This window comes from Archocentrus centrarchus, chromosome 14, assembly GCF_007364275.1.
Source record: "Archocentrus centrarchus isolate MPI-CPG fArcCen1 chromosome 14, fArcCen1, whole genome shotgun sequence".
Lineage (NCBI taxonomy): Eukaryota > Metazoa > Chordata > Actinopteri > Cichliformes > Cichlidae > Archocentrus > Archocentrus centrarchus.
In genome coordinates, this window is record NC_044359.1 from 5,107,628 (window position 1) to 5,130,410 (window position 22,783).

The 22,783-nt window shown below is 42.4% G+C and overlaps 1 protein-coding gene across 3 annotated transcripts in view; it reads left to right on the forward strand.

The window, feature by feature from the left end:
- LOC115792498 (AT-rich interactive domain-containing protein 5B) overlaps positions 1 to 21,361 on the forward strand; it is a 51,726-nt gene extending 30,365 nt beyond the window's left edge. The window contains exons 4-12 of one of the 3 annotated variants that reach the window (XM_030747055.1): positions 4,035 to 4,239; positions 5,870 to 6,103; positions 8,229 to 8,335; positions 9,432 to 9,579; positions 10,450 to 10,502; positions 14,204 to 14,301; positions 14,858 to 15,038; positions 16,095 to 16,292; positions 16,498 to 21,361. In XM_030747055.1, the coding sequence (XP_030602915.1) occupies positions 4,035 to 4,239; positions 5,870 to 6,103; positions 8,229 to 8,335; positions 9,432 to 9,579; positions 10,450 to 10,502; positions 14,204 to 14,301; positions 14,858 to 15,038; positions 16,095 to 16,292; positions 16,498 to 17,643 (2,370 nt within the window). In that variant the 3' untranslated portion in view covers positions 17,644 to 21,361. The remainder of the gene's footprint in view (positions 1 to 4,034; positions 4,240 to 5,869; positions 6,104 to 8,228; positions 8,336 to 9,431; positions 9,580 to 10,449; positions 10,503 to 14,203; positions 14,302 to 14,857; positions 15,039 to 16,094; positions 16,293 to 16,497) is intronic. The other 2 variants (XM_030747057.1, XM_030747056.1) reach the window with 2 other exon arrangements.
- The last annotated feature ends 1,422 nt before the right edge of the window (positions 21,362 to 22,783 follow it).

The following is a 22,783-nucleotide window of genomic DNA, read 5'->3' on the forward strand; positions in this document are numbered from 1 at the left end:
GCCCTTGCCAACCATAACCTGACACAAACCATAAATCAAAAGTTTACTTTCAAAGTAAATGTTGTGCCTTTTGAAATGTCTTGGTGGCAGCAGTAAGGCAGAACGTTCTGCCTCCAGTTTACGTCGCACTTTCACTTTTCACTACGGCTCAGCGAGTAGTTGACAAGGACTTGCAGAAGTTGGCATCTTCCATGCAGACTACAGGTGACCACAGCAATCAGCTAGCATGAAAAAGTTTTTCAGTGCAGCACTGAATATCTCATTACAACCAGTTTCATCCAGCAACCACTCAACAACTGGCTGGAGAATAACTCTTTTCCATAGCATCCATGTGGTTCCTACCCAGTCTCTAGGCTTCTGTGACTGAAACTTTATTCTAACACCTGGGAGAACAGCCACACTGATCATTTTATTGGAGCTTAATGCTCAACGGTTCCTGTGTGTATGTTTTTTTGGAACACAGATGGAGTAGTTTGGAGCCGTGAATAGTGGTATGACTGCAAAGAGACAAAATTCCTTGAAGGTTTGTGATTCTTCGGGACTCCTTGGGCTGGTTGCCGGGCAGACAGCATGTTGTTAGTGGTATTAAAAGACCACAGCAGCAGACAAAGGTGACAGAATGATGCTTACATGCTGTTTCATGTGCTAATTAGCTTTGGAGCCTGTTAGCTGACGTTAGCAGAGCACTTTTATCTGCTGATTGTATGCTCGGAGTTCTCATTGAACCAGCTGAGGTACAAGACGGGACGTGTTGTAAGTTAGATAAGGAAATAGGAACTGTAACATGGCTCCTTAAATTCCTGCCTCTTAGTTTCTCCTTTCCCTCACAGGGTAAGATTTGCAGAGCAGATGTTGAAGCTGCAGCGTTTCTTTTTCAGTTGATGATTTTGGTTATTCATGACTCCTGCAGAGCTCCTCCTTTGCGGTGTTAATGAGCTCACACCTGGCTGCAGAAGGAGCAGGAATGTGAGCAGCTCTCACCTGGCTGCAGCCCAGGAGGAGGGGAGATGGGTGGTGTTTTTTTTTTTTTTAAAGAGGGGGTTGGGCTCTTTTGTGAGTGCCTGAAGGACACAACAAGATCACAGCTGACAAACTGGAATGGGAGGAGGCCTCTGCAGCGACCCCTCCGCTGCAGACTGGGTGATCGGTGACTCAGATGTTTGTTGGCTTCTTCTATTCAATGAAAAGGGGAGACTTCACATGTAAATGAGCTGCAGTTGGCCTCATTTGCATAAAGTCCAGCACGTCTGCAGAGCAAACTAGTTTTTTTTACTGCTGCCAGATCAGCAGAAACATCCCATTTGTTTGTGTCCTCCTTGATTTGAGGTTAAAATAGCATCACAGGTCTGCTTTTAATTAAGCTTCTGTGTTATATTCAAACCCAGAGGGAAACGGGGAGGTATTTTCTTTAATTTGCTGCTCTCATTACAGTGTTTGTGCTGGCTGTGTTGTGATACCTGATGGCTGTTTATTTCTGATGCTGCTGCAGATTTTTATACTTGCATTTGTTTTATTTCTTTTTTCCTGTTTCTTTTTTTATAATTTGATTCATCTGACTGATTTCATTTTTGTTTTCTTTTTTCAGGTGCAGCATGGTTAAGTTTAGGAAAATGTTGATGTTAAAATTGACTTTCACAGCTCATCCAAGCATTTACTAGTTCCTCTGTTTTATTTTGAAAGCCACTGCCAGCCCTTCCTGTGTCTCATCCCAGATAAGACTGTGACTCTGCGGTCTGTGAGCAGTTTTACCTGCAGGTTGAAATTTTTAAATGAAATAAAAATGTTACACACCACTGCACCTGTGGTATAAACTGTTAGTACATGAAAGTACGGTCCGGCCCCATTTTAATTTCAGTTGGTATCTCTTCAAAACTGTACATAGGTGTTTTGGTGCATCTCTTTTCATATTTTTCTGATAGCTTTAGTTAATTCTGTAAGGTTTAAAAACTTAACCCAATAAATGCCCTTGTAAGCTTTTTTTTTTTTTTTTTTTTTTTTTTTTTTTCATATAGGAAATTATCAACTAGTTTGTCCTGGAAGTTAAAATGTATTTAGGGCAAAAACCAAATTAGAGCAGACACGGGGACAAGATATGAGGACAGGTTGGGTTGCTTTTTAACCAAGTTTCAAGATTATATGCAAAGACTGTTAAAGTGTATATTTAATGGAAAGGATGGGAAGCTCTTTTCTCCTCAGCAGACAAATGGCCATCATTTTAATCTGTCCCAAGAGTTCTTCTGAAAATAATGATTGTAGTCCGGTCTAGAGTTTATTAACTAAGCTAACTGGGAATGAGAGTTTCATAACTTTTGGTTTGTTGGTATACAGATTGTACAGCCTGAGTGTTGTATCGGCGGTGAGAAACCAGCTGTGAAATCGATGTTTCTGTTTTGTTTTTTTTTGTTTTTTTCTCTTTAACTGCAGTAGTGCATTTTTCTTCATCTCCTCCTCATCCTCCCTCTCCATGTGACCGTGCATCATCTGCCTCCATCTCACCCTATCCTTGCATCCTCCTCTTGGCACAACAGCTCTCTGCATGTCCTCCTTCACTGCATCTATGAATCTTTCTCTCGCTGCCTGTAAACATGCGTGCCCCTCCCCCGGGCTTCAGCCAGCAGTAGTACGTTTCTACTGGAACCCTGCTATGTTGCTCCTATGCTGTTAACCCTGGCTTTGACCGATCCGGTATGGAAATCTTACTGATGATCTAAATGTTTGATTTGGTACAGGTCCTCTAATGTCCACTTGAGGTTCTAACAGCAACTTTAAAATGTCCTAATTTACAGCAGAAGTGAATGTGTTCACAGCCTGATACAAAAACAGATTTTTACCCCTTCATAACAACTATACAGGGGTGAATTTTATACAACTGGAGTAGTGCATTTAAAAAAGGCTTAAAGTTGGTATTTTGTGTGTATGGCAGATAGTTGCCATCTAGGCACATAAAGATGTCTAAGTCAGCTTTTCACTAAAGGTGACACAGTAGATCAAATGAAACATTATGGATGTTTATGATCACTGACGGCACCATCAGAGTCAAGCAAAGTGCGACCAACAAATGCAGCAATCCTTCACAATCCTTTACCCGAGTGCTTTACGTTAAATAGACTCAAAAAAAAACATTAAATCCAGCAGAAGGGAGAACCTGTGTATTATTCACAGAAGCATAAAGGCATCAGACTTCTGCCGGTCATAATAAACTTCCTCTTTCATTTTCAGGTGTTGCGTCACTTTGTTGCATATCATCACGTGTCTCTGAGCAGCAACAGTAAATGCCAAGACAAACATGAAAAGCTGACCTGTCACAGAACCAGGGGAGCTGTGGTTAAAAATCCAGCAGTTTGTTAGCACTCATGTCCATTAAAGCTCCTTTGATAGTTTGACACAAAGACGAGAGAGAAAACTGGATCTCAGCTGGATAGAAAGGCGAGGTGATGCCGCCTGTCAGGTATTAATATGAAAAATCTTATGAAGTTGTAGTGGAAGGCAGACATTCAAGGATGCACTCTGTGTTAAATCACCGCCTCAAACAAACATTAAATCCTCTTTTTTTTTTTTTTTTTTTTAATGGAGAGAAGCATTTTGAAGGGTTTCTCCTTTTTTAGTTCAAATTGGTTGTCTTACGTGAAACTCAGCTTTAAAGTTTTGCTTAAACTGACTCAGTCTTATCTCTCTCTCTGCAGGGCCTTTTTTTATGTTCTCATGTAAATGTTAACTCCAGAGACAAACCAGTTGAGGCATTTCCTTCTATTTGCCCATGTTCAGCTCACTGTTTGCCTGCATGTTTGAATACAAATGGGCAGGTGACAGACAGGTGCTGTAGAGCAATGTTTAAAGCAGTGGTATAATCAAACTGAGGTTGGGGGGGTGGGGGTATTTTACTGACGTTCGGCTTGAATTTCTTGTTTAATCTAGGTTGAAGGCATTCAAAGTACATGAACTCAGTGTCAGCTTGTTGAGTGTTAAATGGTTGATTAAGGAAAGTTTAAAGTCCATAAGTACTTTAGCATTGAATCTTCTTTGTGTCTGATCAGGATGAAGTTCTGGCAGTGTCCAGGAAGATGGTGGTGCGGGTGGAGGACCTGGTGCAATGGTCGTGTGCACAGCCAGCAGGTTGGAGCAGCATCCCAAAGACGGTGCCCTGCGGGACCAATGGCCTCCTCAAACCTCCACAGAGCAGTGACGGCAGCAACGGCACGACGGACAAAAGCGGTGAGCCGCTCAGAGACAAAACTGATAGTAAGAAACACCAGAAACTGTCAGTCTAGCTGCAGATCTGTACTAGAGTCAGTTTGTCAGTGTTCAAATGGTGCCAGGCACACTCCTGTACACGTTTCAGCCTCCCCATTTAAGCTGCTTTTAATCTCAAAGATTAGTGTGCCCTGACGCAGCTAAAGCAGCAGTAAAAGAACAGAAGTAATTATTGAAATCATTGTTTAACTGATGGATTCAGTGTCGTGGTTTTTAGCTTCATATTAACTGAAAAGGCGAACAGAATGGAGGAAGTGTTTAAATATAAACTGAAATGTAAATAAAATTTGGCCATCACTATATAAGAAACAGGGATGTATATGGAGAAACGCTGCATGAAACTATAAATCGGCCCTGAATAATTGTTTTTTATACACGTCTAAACATTTTATCCTGATTCCAAGAAACCTGAATGTGTTTCTTTGTCTTTGAGCTCAAAGTAATCTCTTTACTTTCTTTGGTCTTTCTTGTGGATCATCTTCCTTTTTACTTCCTGTATCCAAAGGTGTTTCTCAGGGCTCCACACTAGGACCACTGCTCTTTTCCATGTACATAAATAATATCATATACTGCAATCCATTTTTATTCAGACACAGTGATCTTTAGGTCTTCAGTATTACAAACCTTTGATTTCCTGCAGTCACTCTTTGATATTTAACCAAATTTAACTCAGTTTAACTTGGTGTTAAATGCTGAAAAATCGGGGTTGAAATTGAAATGATCAAAACTAATAAATATTCAAGCATTATTGTAGACCAGCATTTGTTTTTAAATGTGCATTAGAACGCTTGACTTTTTTAAAAAGAATAAATCTTGTTCTTCTCTCCAGGTGAGGAAACACTTGATGAAGAAACCTGTCTAAAGACATTTAATATCATTGTGCTTTACATCTTATTAGTGGCTGTGGAAGATATCTATATATATATATCTATATCTATCTATATATATCTATATATAGATATATATATATATCTATATGTAGATATATATATCTATATATAGATATATGTATATATATATATATGTGCTGTCTTAGTTTTCATGGAATAATTTACAGGGGGAGGTGAAACTGTCAGAGCTGGATACTGTGGGGGGAGTTCAGGTTCAGTGAAATGACTTTGAATCCGTTCCCATTCTGTCCTTTTATCTTTTACTGTTTATTGTTCATGCCTGTGTCTGCTGCCCACTTGGTCAGGTCAGGTCATTGAAAAGGAGATTTTTAATCTTTGTCCTGGAGTCCTGAGAAAGGACGCTGTTTGCATGCTTATGAATGCTGCTGACTACCTGCACACACAAACAACAGCAGCAGAAAAACTCAGTTTAATCTTCTTTGTAATTTCAGTGGTGGAAAAGCTGCACTGTAACATGATTGTGGTTTCCCAAACAAATCAGATGTGCTTAAGGATAACTGCTACAGGAGAACATCAAATTAAATGTCTCAAACGTGCCGCCTTGTGTTTGCAAACACCACAGGCGCCTGCGTGAGCAGTAATCAGTAACCAGGATACTCGTGTTTGTCATGTATACAGAGATGCTCAGAGCTGGGAGACACATCTTATGTGATTAAAGTAAAATTTGGGGACCCACTGCAATGACCCCATGTGTCTCCTCTTCTCAGATGGCCCGGTGGAGCATCATCAGAGTGTGAAAGTGATCAGCTACCCGCAGTACTGCCGCTTCCGCTCGCTGCAGCGCCGCATCCAGGACAGAGCAAGGGGACCCACGCTGCAGGACCCCCACCTGCTGGCTCTGGGCGGCATCAAGGTTATGCCCAACACCCGAGTTATGTATTGCAGGGACACCTTCAACCACCCCACGCTGGAGAGCAGCGCCAGCTTCTCCTGGCAGTTCAGTGAGTGTCAAATGTTCATGATAAAATCTGCTGCCACAGTTTGTGGTCTGCAGATTAAAACCAAGAGAAAACGGGCCTTTGGCTGAAATTTCAGAATTGTTTGAATTTTCCTGCTGCTGAAATGAACCTTACAAAGTTTGGACCTTTCACTGAGAGATGAAACAATTTTTGTGTGTATAATTAAACTTGCACACTTTGTCTTTAAAAGCCCTTTGACATGAAAACATCACTTCCTTCCGCAGTAGAGCTTCCTGTTTGCCTGCAAAACACTGCCACCTGCTGGAAACTTGAGACTCCTGAGCTCTGTTTTTGCAGTGCCCTGCAGGCAGACAAAGTAGTGATAACAGGCCATAACAAGCTGTTTTTAGGTGATATGAAGGTTAGATAAACTGGCACACCATCAAATGTGGTTGGATTTAAACCCATAGAGTTATATAGGTTTGAGTCTTTGTAAGCACTGCAGATTTACTATATATATATATTTTTTTAATGTCAGATTTAGGCAGCTGTAAATAGTTTCTGCTTTAGAAGAAGAAAAACACAATTTTAGGACATATTAACAAAACACAAGTGTTTCACGTCACTCCCTGGACCTCCAGTTCACATCCCAGTGTGCTTCTGAAAGTTGGCCAAAAGGAAGCTTTTGGCTTTATAAGATAAGATAAAACTTTAATGATCCCACGACGGGGAAATTTGCGCATTACAGCAGCTCAGTATAGAGAAAAATGAAAAGGATGAGTAAAAAACAAATGAACTAGAATAGAATAGAAAAAACTATACACACATACATAAGCACTATATACATAAAATATATATATATCAATGTCAATACACACATTTACATATACACACATATACACACACATCAAAACACTATATACAGGGAAACCCTTTTTTCTATTGTGTTTGTACTCCTGAGGGGTGCACTGTGAAGCAGGATTAGGGGTTTAGAGGGGTAACTTCAGGTGGAACCTGTTGAAGAGTTGAAGCCGTTTAGATCTTCATTGGGAGTGACCGGGATAGACAGGATTTAGCAGTGAGTACATCAGAGGCACAGTTCAGGCTCAGATGGTTTGGGCATGTGCAGAGGAGGGACAGTGGAGCATGCATGATGGTGATGTCATTCCTGCTTCTGTTACCTGCTGAAGATAAGGCTGTGGCTGCTGGGCTGGGGTCGGCTGATGCTCAGCTATAGCATTGCTCTGGGTTCTTTGCTAGCTTTGCATCAGCATCCATCCGCTGCTCCACCGCCGCCGTCCTTCCTGAGCATGAACTGACATCAGCTGATTGTTTATCTTCTTTCTTTCTCTCCATTTTGTAGATCTTTTTAACCTTTTTAATGCAAGTAATGACATAACTGCAGTGTAATTACTGAGTTTAGTAATGTTAGACTGCTGTGTTACAGAAAAGTCTCATTACGATCACGCCTGTTTGGTTCGGTGCTCTCAGACCGTTAAACATCACCGGAGCTGCAGCTGAAAGAATTAAACCAGCGCGTCAACTGAAAGCGTTACACTGTGATTATAGGCAGGAGCTCCGGATCCAGTTCACATGTGATCCTGAAAAGTCTGTTAACCTACACAATCTGGCATTTTCCTGCTCACGCTGCTGCTCGGTGCTGGTTTTGGTGTGTTTTGTGTTTGAGCTCTCGTGTGCGCTCGTCTGCTGTCAGTTGCTCAGTCAGTCCTGTGTTTGTAGTTGTGTTAATAAACCCAGAACCACCTTCATGTGGAGCTTAGCCTGATTTCTGATGTTAGACTAACCAGATAACCTGAGTATGCTGAACCTGCTTTGTTTTCCCCCTCGGTGCTTTTTCTTGTGTGTTTTGCACTCTGCTTTAAGTCGGGCATTTATCCCAAAACAGCGCCATCCTCTGAACCTTTTAGACCACCACAGCCTTGTTTGAAGATTCCCATTTTTCCATTTTTACTCCGGGTGGAAGTTTGCTGTCACCCTTTAAAAGAGAGTGGCTCAAAGCTTTCTGATTTTTAAGCCTTCGTATGTAAATTCCTCCCAAAACTCAGCTCAAGCAAACACCGTGTGGATCCCGGAGGCCTCCTGAGATATCTTTATCGGCCTTTCTTCTTTAAATGTTTACACATTTTTGTTTTCGTTTTCTCTGCAGGGTGTCCATCTCTCAGTCTTCGAGGACGACCTCGTAAGAGGAGAGGCCGCGACAGCAAAGACTCGCCAAACTCCAGCCAATCAGAGTCCTGGATCGAGAGGATGAAGGTTTGTATGATCAGCTCATCTCTGTGGCTGAATCTTTTTAAAGCTCTGTGGTCAGAGTTTAACCTACAGGCTGCTCTTCCCCTTCCTGCTCATGTTTGTCATAAAAGGACATTTGTGATCATAAAATGGATCCAAGCAACAGGAAATGCACTGATATTTATTTATTCATTCAAAGTAACACAATCTTACTGTTTACTGTAAGTGTACCAGCCCCCCCTCCCCCCAAAAAGAGAACCCTGATGCTTCAGTCTGAATTAACACTCTGTTTTAGATGGTTAGGATCCCTCCTGAACTACAAACTCGGCTGTTTCACGTGCAAATTTGCCTGAAAGTTTCATCATTTACTGAAAGTGAAATTAAATTATTTCAGGAACTAGATTTCCTACCGCAGAGCTGTGAGATTAGAATCAAAACACAAACGTTTCACATATTTGGACACAAATTGGCCGCATTGTTACATAAACGCCTGCGTCAGAGACGTGCACTGCAGTGTATTAGACACTTAGAGTTATTAGACACATCTAGATGCTTGTGAGGCAGGTCTAAGCGTGCTGTAGGGTTTTGTGTCAACCACGCATTGTTTCAGTGTACATGTGCACCAAAAGCTTTGTCGGTACTTTGTATGAATTCATGTTCCCGTGTAGAGGCAGGTTTTTTCTAACTCTAGTTTGTTTATTTAACACGGGCAGAGCATGTTAATGAGCATCAAATATAAAAGTAGAAAATGTAGACAGGCCAGATTTTATGTCCATGAAGCTGTGAAATAATAAACCTGATTGTTTATGATGCAGTCATAAAACAAACACATGCAAAATAAAATTGCTGAGCTGGTGGGTTTAAAAACATGACATTTGTGAGCACTCCTTAATTATAATCCATAACTATTCCAGCATTGTTTTCCCTTCACTGACAGTTTGGCTGAATGTGTATAACTTATGAAGGCTCTCTCATGGTGGCCATGCTGCCACACATACCGTCAGTCCTGAATCTAGATTATGTGAGAAGTGCAGAAAAGCCTCCAGTGTGTGAAAATTAGTTAAGAAGTTCAGTTTCCGGCCACCAAAATCAACTCGCAGTGTGCTGGTGATGTTCTCAGGAGAACGTCATGGGCAGCGTGGAGGTCGGCTGTGACGGCGGCTGGCTTCCCCACCCTGAAGAGCAGCTCTTCCTGGATCAGCTGTTCGCCTTCATGGACCGCCAAGGCTCGCCCATCCACAAAGTCCCCAACCTGGGCTTCAAGAAGAGTGAGTGCTGATCACTCTTCTTCTTTGGCACTTTTTCTTCTTTCTTTTTTCGTGTCCTGTAGTTTTGTTTTGTTTTTCTCAGTCCTTTTTTCTTCATCCTTCCTTCCTGCCCTTTCCTTTTGTCTTTCTTTTCTGCTTTCTTTCCCTGCTTCCTACATCCCATCCTGTCTTCCTTTTCTTTCTCCCCTTTCCCTCTTTCTTCTTTCCTTCCCTCCATCCGTTTTTCCTTCCCTTTCCCTTTCCTTTGGTCTTTCCCTCGTCCCCTTTTTATTCATTCTTTCTTCCTACTTATCCATTCCCTTCTTTCATCTCTCCTCCCATTTTTCATTTTTTCCCTATTTCTTTATTTCCTTCTTCCATCCAAACTACTTTTTTTCTTCTCTCATTCCTCATTTCCTTTTTTCTTTCTTTGTTCCTGCCTTTCTTCCTCTCAGGGTTGAATCTAACCTGGCTGCACTGACATTTGAGAAATGATGAAAGGTCACCAGTTTGATTCTTCGGTTAAATCTTGACATTTTTTAACTTTTTTTTTTTTTTTTTTTTCCTGGCACTGAAAATATTTTCAAAGAGGCAGCAGAGATTAGACAGACCTCTGAAAATCTTGTTTACTGGATGTTAAATAAAGTTTTGTGTAGTTGAATGATGGTTTATATGGGTTCAGGTACTTTGAGGTAAGTGTGTCATTAATGAGCTTCATCAGGAGGTCTTGTTTTATCTGTGAGGGAGATTGTGATGATGTGAAATGCTCTGCTTCGTTTTTTATTCAGTTTGTTTGTTTAGGAACATCCTTCCTGTTTCGTGTTCTCACCACCTGGTTTGAATTTTTGTCTCCTTTGCATGTCTGATGTTTCGCCGCTGCTTCGTCCTCAGTCGACCTCTTCCTCATGTACTCTGTGGTCAAACGGCTCGGCGGCTACAAGAAGGTGAGTCGCTTCACGTTACAGTCTGTCCTCCTGCTGAAGGTGCTGTTAAACTACGAGGAGCAGCTGATTAGGTCAGCATAAAGACAAGATGCTGTTTCTGCTCAGAAACCAGCAAATTCCCCAAACTGTTAAAATGTTAGATTAAAAGCTCTATATTTGTATTTTTTGACTCCACTGGAGAAGCTTTGCATGATTCGATTTGTTTTTAAATCCTTATTTAGCTCATAATGTCTTGAATGTGCGGTCGATTCACCTACTTCTGGAAGCCTGCCGAGGGGCAGCATCCAGTGTTTGTGTACTGCAGAGCCTGTGACAGCTGGATTTTTTTAAAGAAAAAAAAGTATAAAAGATGTTGGAAATGGAGTGAAAGCCGTTACTTTCACACATTTTAGCTCATAGTGAGGAAAAATACATCAATGAAATCTAAGAAAAGAAAAGACTGAGTTTAGGTTTAGAATAAACCAAACCTGCCGAAGAGCAGCGAGCAGGATCGGGTCTGACTCTGCTGAAAATGAGATTACAGCTCATTTTAGTTTTTTTGAGGAATGTCTTCCAGCGTTGATGTATTATAACTCACTTTATTTCATCAACTCTTTCAACTGAAACTCCCTAACTCCAAATACTTTTTTTTTTTTTTTTAGTTTTAGGTTTCATATTTGCTGAATTGTGTGTACCAGCCTGGGGACTCCAAATAGAAACTAGGCCTCGATTATACACTGGAGACCCGACAGCCAAGCATTGCCTACCTGGGGCGCTGGCACAGTTGGTGCATTGTAATGTAAATTTTTCACAGATGACCTTCACATGGACCATTGCGCTGACCGTCTGATGAAACTCTTTGTCACCTTAGTTGGCACCTGAAACAAGGCATTTTTCATGAGTTCAGTGTTTTTGTGACTGCGGCCTGGACAAAATAATAAATAAATAAAACTAAGAATTGTTTGTTTCTAGGGATGAAATCAGCATCGCTGTAAATGTTTAAAAAAACCCATCACAGTCAACATTTAAAGGTATCTTTTGTAATTACCCTCTGCAGACTTCAACAGAAACATTTCCCACCAGGGGGCAGCACACAGGTTTGCAGAGATTTAATTTTGGCTCCGTGTTCATTCATCCAACATCCAACTCAGGCTGCTGTTTTAAATAGAGATGTCTTGTTAATGACTTACCTGGTTGGTAAAATTTAACACATTTCATTGTACAAAGTAGTATTACATATAAGCAGGGCTGCAACGATTCCCCGAGTAACATGAGTAAAAAATCATCGAAGCAATTTGTTGCTTCGATGCTTCATTTAAACTCTGCAGCGGTCAAGTGTCTCCGTGTAAGTGGAGTGTCTCACCCATATTAGCACCGTTGCAGTTCTCCGTCAATGTCATCTTCTTCCTGTGGGTTTAATAGCAGTTGGCAAACCAGCTTAGAGCTGTGGTACCGCCACCTACTGGACTGGAGTGTGGATGAGGCGTTAGGGGAAAAAAAACCCCTCCGTGGCTGCGACAGATTCCCTTTGGCACTAAGTGGATCATCGCTGACATGTTTTTCCACACCTCCACCGCTCTCTGCTCTGTTTGTGTGTTGTGCTGGCTTGCTGAGAATTTCAGCTGTTACTGTTTTTTTTACTTCAGCTCCCAGAACAGATCGCTATAACCATAGACATATTGCTATCAAGCACCGCTATTAGCACTAGCGATGCAGCAGCAGGCAACTGTTTTACGTGCAGTCTGTCTGTGCATGCACAAAGGGGCGGAGCCGTTATAGAGATGGTGAGCTCAGGTGGAGCAAAAGTAAATGTTTTTCTAGCGTCCAAAACAGCAGCTTTTTTTTTTTTTTTTTTTTTTCCCTGTAACTTCATCAACCACCTGATCAGCAAGTGAAGAAAAGAGAACTTTGTAGCTGCTCCGTCCACCGCTGTTTGTTTCGCACAGAGAAAAACTGCAGTACGGACGTTAAAATATGCAGGTGAAGTGTTAATACCTTTTGGATATTAAGTCACATCAGTTGTTTGTTCACATTTTGTTTTATTATTTTTTTTATAATTTTAGGTACATTTTAGGTAAATTTTGGAAGGTTAAATGATTTTGAGACAAAGCACCGTCAGATACTGTAGTTGAACTTGAACTTTGACCTGTAACCAGATCTTTTTTGTTTGACTTCTCAGCAGTTTATATGGAAATCAGTGCGTGGCTAAAGCAGCTTCACTGTGAAAGAAATGGGCGGGACAGTTTTAACTCAACAAAAGGCTTGTTCAGTTGTTCATTTCACCCTCTGAACAATGCTGTGTGTCACACCCCTAATTGCACACACTATAACGTAATCATTTCAGCTGTGACACACACACACACACACACACACACACACACACACACACACACACACACCATGTGGCAGTGAGAGATCCATAAAAACATGCAGTTCAAATGAACTCCAGCTTATTTCAGATGCTTAAATAGCCTAAAATCTGTTTGTCTTCATTTGTCTCTGTGAAGAAGAATTTGCAGCCTTGAGACTGGTCACATTGACCCCACACTGCTGAATTCTTGTTTGTTTACATTCTTGTTAAAACAGATGAACTAGCCTCTGATAATTATCACAAAGGAAACAGCATTTTTATTCCAAATGACATTTTCATTTTTTTTTTTTTTTTAAAAGTCTTAAAATATTCCCTCCCCCCAAAATTCCTTCAGGTATTTGTAGATGAAACCACTGCCAATAATATGAAATTTATAAATCAGTTGTCCTTCTTTCTAATCATGTATTTATTGCCTCCATCGAGGAGCTTATGTGTTTGGTAGCGTTTGTGTATATGTGTCATTCTGTCTGTAAACACAATAGCTCAAAAGGTTTTGAATTAATGCTGATAAAACTTTGTAAGGGTGCAGAGTGGAGTCTTATTAACAATGCATTAAAATCTGGCTTACATCAGCCGAGGTCTTCAAGTGGACTTCATGATTGAATGGTGGAAAATGAACAAAAAGCCTTATAACTTAAACTATGATTCTTACAAGTGTCTGCATTGTCAACGTATAGAAAGTACCGTATAGAGATTTTAAATATTACATTTGACCCAGACCCCTCCTTCAGGGTCAATAGATTAATCTGAAGGTCAAAGTGTAATTACCTGAGTTAAAACACTACAGGGACACTGAACTGATTTTTAAAAAAGCTCAAAGTCCTCACCAGACTCTGAGCTATCAAATGTTACTGACCTTTGACTTCTGAAAAATCGTTTCCAGAGTCTTTACAGTAGTCTCAAGAGTTGAAGGCTCACGGACTTCTTTTCAGGTTCTTGACGACATTAAAAAGGCGTCTTCAATTCTAACAGCTGATGGAGAGTCCCAGGTATTTAACTTCTAGTGGGAGTTGGTACCTCGGAGTTGGCCAGTGATGACAGGTTGAGTCTGACACTGTCAGGACCACCTGTGAGTTTCATACCTGGGACTCTCCTGTTAGAATTGAACACACCTTTGGATGAGATGTGAAACATCTTCAAGAACCTGAAAAGAAGTATAGGTGCGTTCAGATTGAGCTCTTCAGGCTATCATGACCTGGGCGACTGAGAACCTAATGCATGCAGTCAACACAATCAGCTGACACATCAAAAAGTCTTGGATATTTTTTTTTTTCCATGAGGGTTATTTCTCAAAATCACTGAGGGCCTCAGAGGGTTGAATCTGATCGTTCTGCTTGTGTTTGTGTGGCAGGTGACGACAGACCGTCTGTGGAAAGTGGTTTATAATGAGCTGGGTGGATGCCCCGGCAGCACCAGCGCTGCGACCTGCACCAGGAGACACTACGAGAGGTGATCCAGACGTGAAAAACAACCAGATTCATCTTTGTTTACTGTTTGTCTGATTATTTACAGTCAAAACGTGAGTGAAGGGAGGTAATGAGAGTCTGTAACCAGAACTGAGGACAGAAGGAAAACCAGGCTGCGGTATTTTGTGAGCTTCTTATTTCCGTCAAGCATATAGTCAGCTTTGGAGATTTGGATGAATTGGCCATTAGAATAGCCAAGAGAGCAGGATGTTCAGAGGAAACATCACTTCTGTGAAGCCTCAAGTCTCACAGCACAGCAGCCCTCCTGCAAGTAATGAATTGCGAGAGTCCTGGTTTCCATGTTTAGAAAGGTCACATACTTTATAGTAAATATCTGTCCTCACAGTAATTACACCACATTCCCAACTCTCAAATAGCCTGACAGATGTAATGGAGCTCACACTGACTGACATGTCCCTGAGCTCCTGATGGGCAGTCTACCACTGACCCTCACAAATACTGAAAACTTAACCCTTGACTAAAAGGGTCCATATGTCAAAATTCATGTAGTAAACCTTGTTTTTCTCTGTGTGTCTCAGGCTGATGCTTCCTTATGAAGAGCACCTCAGAGCAGGAGGAGCTGAATTCAAAGTCCCAGAAACCCCCCTGGCAACGAAACCCAGAGGGATCAGAGGGAGGAAACCACTTCCCAGAGGCAAAAAGCCAGGGCCCAAACCCAAGGAGAAGAAGGTGACATCACCTGCTGCTCTTTCTCCTACCGTACGTGAAGACGTGAACACACTGAGTGTCTGAAAGCTTTGGAAAGGTTTTGAGCTGCTTCTGCATTGACTTCCTGTTTCAGACCTGGAAACTACAACCCTGTGTTGGTGTTTGACTAACACTGCAGTTTACTGAACACTCTGAGGGCTGAGTCATCATCAGTGACTGACCCTCAGGGACCGATGATGCTCAATGCAGAGACGGATGATCAGGGGGTCCTATTATAGATGCTAGAAGTCCATTTGAAGTCTGCTCAGAGGTTCTCATGTAGTTGGAGTCATTTGGCATTTATATATATCGAAGGCGAACTCAACAGGGGAACACTAGCATTACCTCCTACTGTGCCACTTCCTCCCTCCAGCTTCTTTGTGGCCTCTACAAGTCTCTCTTAAATATTTCATTTCTGCCGACACACACGTCCATCCTCTTCCAAAGTCTGGGCTATCAGTGGTCCCTTTATGATGATGTGTACTCGCAGGCAAGTCACAGAAAGAAAAAAAAAAAAAAATGGCGCTCACAGATGTAATTTAAGTTACTTGAACACAAGCAGTCCTTAGCCTGCTCGCGGGCACGGATACTGTGAGAACAGTTGTGGAAGAACATCATTATTGGCACACATCAGAAAACCCCAGAAAGTCCTTTTTCTCAGGAACACAGGGTTACGGTCACCACTTAAACCTCAGGGGGCATCCACACAGGAAGAGATTTACTTGTCGCACATAGCTTTGTTGGTCAGTAGTGGACGTTCCAGGCTGTGGTTGCCTTGGTAGCATGCTAATATATTTTCCACATTATCATTTGTCAATAAACGGTATCCTGCGCTCTCACCGGCGGTCACCTCATAGTTCAGAAAAGTATATCTTGGGACCCGCCAGGTTTGCATCACTGTGTCTTGTTGAACGTTGTTGGTTTCTGCAGTCTCTGGTTGCCACGTGGCTGTGAGTCACTTCCTGTCCCCCCCCTCCATTTCTTTAATAATAAGCTGCTTGGTAACATCTAAAGGATGTAATCTTTGTGACGGCACAGCTCATCTCTGCCGTTCTTGTCTCCAAGCAGATGGTAAACCCAAACGGCCCCATGGTGGTGAAGAGAGGTCGAGGACGGCCGCCAGGCACACGCAACAAGGCCACACTGCTTGCTCAGGCCAAGCTCCTGGCACTGCAGCAGGCGAAGGCCAAAGGAGTAGTGGCAGACATGCAGCAGCAGCTTCCAGGTGCAGGCAGAGGAGGACCACCTGCCAGCAGCACACACCGGGTAACAACCATGAAACTTAGATATACTTTAGATGTGTGGGTGTTTTGTGTATTCATTTTGTTATTTTCCCTATGTACAGCACTTTGGTAAACTTTGTTGTTTTTTTAATGTGCTTTCTAAATAAATAGGATTGGATGTCTGTAGACCTTAAAGAGGATTTTATTTTGACTGCATGTGATTTGGTTTCCTTGTGTTCTTCCTGCAGCCCATCCAGCCGGCCATCCTCCCCATCAGCATGCCTCTCACTCCGGACCTCACCTCTTTGACCACCCCCTTCCTCTCCTTCCAGTCAAAACTGAAGGAGCTGAAGCCAGACCAAGGGGAGTCCGTGGCTCCCGCTCCCGGTGTGCTCCTCTCTCCGCTGCCTCGCCACTTTGTTGGAGGCTCTTTGGGTGGCTTCAGCCCCATCAAAGGTGTGTGTCCTCTGGATGTGTTAAGGAGCCGGCTGAGCCTACAGAGGGGCCCGGAGAGCCCGGCCTTAACCCCTCAAGACCCGAGCCAGCACCATCCAACCATCTACACGCTCCAGCCCAAGGGTGGAAGCCCAGACACCCCTCACCCGAGCGGGGAGCAGCTCCAGCTCCAGCCGCAGCCCCACCCTCTCCAGCAGCACCACACCCACTGCTCAGGGTGTAACATGGACGAAGGGGGGCAGAGAGGAGGCAGCCGGGATGCTAGGACCCGGCCCCCCCTGCCCCCTCTCCGAGTTCTGCCCTTGAACCTGGACTGCAGCGTTCAGGTGTGCCAGCTGATGAGGACTCGTTGCTTGGACCCGTCTCAGCTGCAGACTTTCACCCTCCGCCTTTCTGAGGCCCTCTCTCAGGATCTCAGCACTAAGCCCGCCCCTCCCCCTGAGCAGGCCCTGCCCCTCAACCTCAGCAAACGCTTCACGGCAAAGAGACCCACCACGGAAGGACTGGAGCCGAGCCGGGCCACTGTCAACGGGAACACGGACCAGCTGCCTCCCAAGAGACCGAAAACCGGCTTCATGGAGCAGGTCGAGGAGATGCGCTCCAGCTCCGCAGGAAGTGCAACAGGAGCAGCAGCAGGAGGAGAAGGACAGGATGTGGAGATGAAGAGCCAGGACGAACCTGCAGATCTGAGCTCCCCCAGCAGGATCAGGGCCTTCCTGCTCGGGCTGCCCCCCTTCCAGGTGAAACTGGAGGAGGATCTGAATGGCGTGCGGTTTGGGAAATTGGTTCCTAAAAGCAACACCGGAGAAGGAGTGCAGAAAGACATGAAGAAGGAAGAAGAGGAGGGGGTGGCGGTGGAAAAGACGGAGGTGGAGCAGAGAGACCACGCCCACTGCTCTGACCACGGCACTGCAAATGCTGACACTCAGTGTTTTTAACCCCCTCCACACAGCGGCACGTTCTGATTTGTTGGAAGATGCTTGATCCTGAATTAACAGGAGCGGGGAGCTTTGCTTTCTCCATCTTTACCAACATCTGATTTTTAAATTTTTTTTTCTCCCTGTTAGTTTTTTCCACTCACGTCGTTGTCAAACTTTTCAGAGGAGCGACGGCTCATGACAATCACATCTTTGTTTCTCTTTACGGTAAAGATCCAGAAACAGAGGAGAGAGACTGACTCTAACAAACACTGCCATAACCCTCCATAACACTACAATCAACTCCACTCTTCCACACAACTTAAAGTTAGAATCAGTATCCATCTATGGGTGATGCTATGCATCAAGACTTCATTAACTAGCATTAGAGTTTACTGTAGTTTGTAGCTTCATTTTTAAATTGTTCTCTACTTCTGTAGAGAGAGTTATTTTCTGATAAAGTATTTAGATGTTATTTGGAGCGAAAGAAAAAAGCAGCTTCTCTGTCTTCACGCTATAGCTCGTTAAGTGAAGCATTTATAGTCCTGCTCGTTAGCTCAAATGATGTAAACTTTTACACACACGTGCCTTAAACGACGCGCGAACTGCTTCATCGCCGGCTTCAAACACATTCACGTAAAGAGATACCTTGATGTTGGACCTGTTTAACTTCCCTTCACTCCCTTGTAGGGCTGTTTCGACACCTGAGAAAAACTTGATGTTTAAATGTCTTTCAGAGCTCTTTAAGCTCCATAACAAGAGTTCAGACCCTCCTCCTCCTCCTCATTAGTTTGCATTATAAAGCCCTCAGCAACCACATGATGGCACCTTTGTCACTACCAGCTCATACACAAACTTGTAGCCCAAGCATTCAGACTACCTCAGGTTATTTTATAGTTTCACGCATGCATTTGGGTTGGAGGCCAGTCCATAAACGCACATAGACACCGAGCATGTGGTGTTAAACGAGGCTCATCAAATATGAAAAGCCCAAAACCAACAACATGACACTTCTTCTCCCAGCTTCCTACAAACTGGATTTGTTAGGGACTACTTTCAGTGGCAGATTCATCCATATCTAGGGGTATTTGGGCCAGCATGACTGGCTCACTAGTGTGTTTAATCAACAACTGCACTTGTTATCAGATACTTCCAATGAGGTGAAAACGGAACTTCCAGCTATTGGCCTCTAAAAATCAAAAATCTTCATTTAAATTTCTGATTTTTAGTTCAAGGTCATTTCTTAGTGACCTCTGGACCATTTTTAAGCACAGCTGGTATTTTTATCTGCTTAGAAATCTCATGGCATGTCCCTCAGAGGTGGGCACCAGATCTCATTCAGCGTGTTATAACAGCCATCTGCGGAGTGGTTCGGGAGGTGAGCGTCCACAGGAAATTCAGGTTGAACCAGAAGCTGATGATGAGCAGTCAGTGGCTCCATAACGAGATCTAAAAATTGCTTCTGTGCTGGAAGCTCTGGACATCCCAGTGAAGAGGATCTTGAATGTTATATCGAACAAATTCAAATCAGGTTTCCAGTCCTTATATGGCCCCATACCTGCCGCTTTCCAGTCACCTCATATTCTTGGTTTTCTGTGGCTTCATAATAAGACAAAATACAGAATCTGATCAGACACGTTTGCATGTGCTGCAGTTAATAAGTGCTCGAGTTGTCTCCATTCAGACCTCACTGTGGTCTCAGTTAAAAGCAGCTTTCTCCTTCATGGGGGCTGGGCTCACTAGCAGTGAATGTACCAGACTATTCTACATCGGTGCAATATGACAGTCATGGACTTTGTGTTCAGCAGTTAGCAGGTTGTCCTCATTTGCACCTCGAGTCCTGGTTTTAGTTTTTCTCTATGAGTAGATCAGCTTTAGGAAAAAGTTTGTGGTTTAAAAACTATGCCGTTACAATGAGACGCCAAGTGAGATCGGGAATCCAACCCGCACCATTCACTTCACCAAAGAACATAAAACCGATCCACTTCTCATTATCTGCTTAAAGTGCCAACGTAAAGCACCAGCCACCTAAAAAACAAACAAACTGGGGGTTAAAAAAACCGTCAAGGTATCCCTTTAAAATTTGCCTTTTCTTATTTGCGCTCTGCCACAGACGTTGGCTCAGATTCAGATTTGCACACCTACTGTACACACTTGCTTTTCCATATTTTTTTTTCCTATTCAAGTAGTCTAATCAACTACGACACCGAAATTAAGTGGTGCTGTTTGCTTAGTTTTGTTGCCATATTATTGTTGTTGTTGTTTTTGTAAAGTTGCAAATTCTTATTGTCACCATCATGAGTCACGAGGAATGTTCCTCATGGTTGATCTGTTTGTCCTGAGAATTTTAAGAAAGTATATTTTAATTCAAAGAAACCATGGCTTGTTAAGAAAATATTTGCAGGTGTTTTTCTCCTGATTTATTCAACTGTTGGCTTCATGTGAGGCAAATTGTTTGTGAATGAATGCACGAGTAGAGATATATACACTCAGTAGGTCGTAGCTGGGCAGATGCACCAAAGTACTCGACCAGACTTCTTTGTAACTTCTGTCAGTTCATTTTAGGATTTCAGGATTTTCTCCTTCACTCGTGGGGAAAATGAGCAGTAACAAGGAGAAAATGGTAAATACCGGTAATACTACAAAGTCATATTCCACTTCATGCAGTAACAACAGTAAGAACAGGGTAACTACTGTACATAAACGCTCTGCTTCTTCCTGTCAGAAAATCTTTATTTATTGTAGGTGAGGTGCTTCTGAGTGTGCATCTCGGTGTACTTCAGAGGGAACGGGTTTGTACAACCACACAAGCAAGGCCCAAGAAAAAAGCTCCAAACTCCAGTAAACAGTTTAACTTTTACCTGACAACATTTCCAAAAAATAGCATGTGCTGTCAGTTTTATAGTCCTGCAGAGGCAGTGTGTATTTTCAGGCTTCACTCAATTTTACACAAGAAAAGTGACAGAAGTGGTTGTGTGAAATTTTTAAATAGTGAGTTTTCCATCTCCAAATGCCTGCTTTTATCCTTTTAGGATCTGGTAAACTGTACCACTTATAGTGGCGCACAATGTAGGACTTTATCAGGGGAACCCGTTCTGCTAATTTCCAGCTCCATATTTTTATTCTTGGACTCTACCAGAGCAGCTTTGCTTTTCTTAAACTGATCCTTCAGTTCATCCGCGGTCTGAAACGAGCTGTTTTAGCTCCTGTCTCTTTGCAGTACACCTCCCTAAAAGCCTGCTTTCCTCTGATTGACCACCTTCTGGAAGCCTCCTGAGGGGCAGCACCCAGTAAAGCTTGCACTAGAAATTGATTCTTGGTTCCTTTTTGGGGAAAATTCGGTTGAGGCGTCTTTCACAAGACTTTGATACAGGAGCACGTGGCTTGAGTCCAGAGTGTCATTTTATTTTTTCCAGTCCATGTTTGGTTAGATTTTGGGGTAAGAACATGGTTTGATTTAAAATGGCCTGTAGTCTTTGCCCAATGATTTGCAAAATTGTTTTCAAAGGTTTGACCGGAATGTCACAAGTGGGGTTCCTGTCTGCCCTAAAGCAACCCTCCTCTATCACTCTTTTTGACACTGATGGGACCGTGGTTTACAAAATGAACATAATTTTCTGTTAAATAGAGCTCAAAACTAGCAATAGAGACCATAAACTCACCAGTAAAGCGTTTACTGAGGCTATAAATCAAGTGAAAAGTAGGTTCAGTTTCTCATTAATTGATAGGAGGTACCCCCCCCCCCCCCCCCCTGCTGTTCATTAACTAGAGTGCAGGTTTAAAGCGCTTTGCTTTTCAGATCCAAAACCTTCGTCCATCTTGTATCTAAACTAAGGATCATTTTCATTGTCATTAAATGGTTTTAGTCTAATTGAACTTTTTTTTTTTTGTGACTCACAGTCCAAGTATAATAAAAATAAGAAATCCAGCAGATTTGCTTAGTTGAGTTAAAAATGTTTTTGTGGAGATAAACGAGCAGCCCTTGATGTGGTGAACGTTGTTCAGATACTTTTAGCTTAAATGTGCGTTTACTCCAATCCTGTAACGTCATTCTTCACAGAATCCATTCTGTCACTCTCCGTTATTTCATCCTGACCTTCACGTGCAGCCATTTTGAACCAGCACGTCTTCCTCTGTCGTATAACCTTGTTCGCTTTGAGCCCACCTCAGCCTCTCACTGGGTGCCTCCCAGTCAAACCATAGCTCCACTGGACCAGTTTTCTCTTTAATCTCTTTAGTCTATTTTTTTCATGCATTTATTGTATGTAAATGATAACACGCCACTAAGTGTGTTGTTTAAAGGTGAGGTTAGGTGAAGGGAGGTCTTCTAGTTTAGACTTGGAGAATCAGGTGAAACCAGTATGGGAGTTGAATAGTTTTTTGTTGTTGTTGTTATTTAAACTTAGTTTGTAAACGTTTCTTTAGGTATAATTTCATTTTTCTCCCTTTTGATCTTAAATTTTCAGATGTTTACATTTTGTAATGCATGTTCAGCATATTCAGTGTTTTGCACACTACTCCAGCATCAGACTCAAATGGCACTGCTCATTTATGGAAAGTTCTTCAAATTAAGTGCCTGATACTTTGGATTGGAGTTGATACTTGCAGGCCAATGAGATAATTAGCCTTCTCAACATTGACTTGAACAGTGGCTCCTGTGGTCGGGTGACGTTTCTTTGAACTGTTGGGTGAAACGAGGTGAAGTCACGGAATTAACGAGGCGACAGCAGGACGCTCACTCAGCTCCGTCTGTCGGAGCAAACTGGACCTAATGAGGACGCCAAGTAGCCAGAAGAAAAATGATCCCTTTTTCTTTTTCTTTTTCTTTTTTTTTTTTAAAGAACAAGGTGCTACATGTCACATTTTAACATCTGAAGTGCTGCATTAATGTGAGTTTAAAGGGGGGGGGGGGGGGGCTTCTCTGGATTCTGAGTCACTATCAAAATTTCCAGGCATCAAAAAAACTGAACTATGAAATGCCAAGTCCTCCCAAAAATTATTTTAATTAATGAATTATGGTGATTAAACTATTAATTATTTGGCTTAAAAAGTACTAAGTGGTTAAAATTTTATTTTATTTTTTTTTAAACTGAATAAGAATCAGCTGATTTATTTTTTTTTTTGATAAAGTGAATTCTGCAGTGGATTTGTTCTGTTTCTC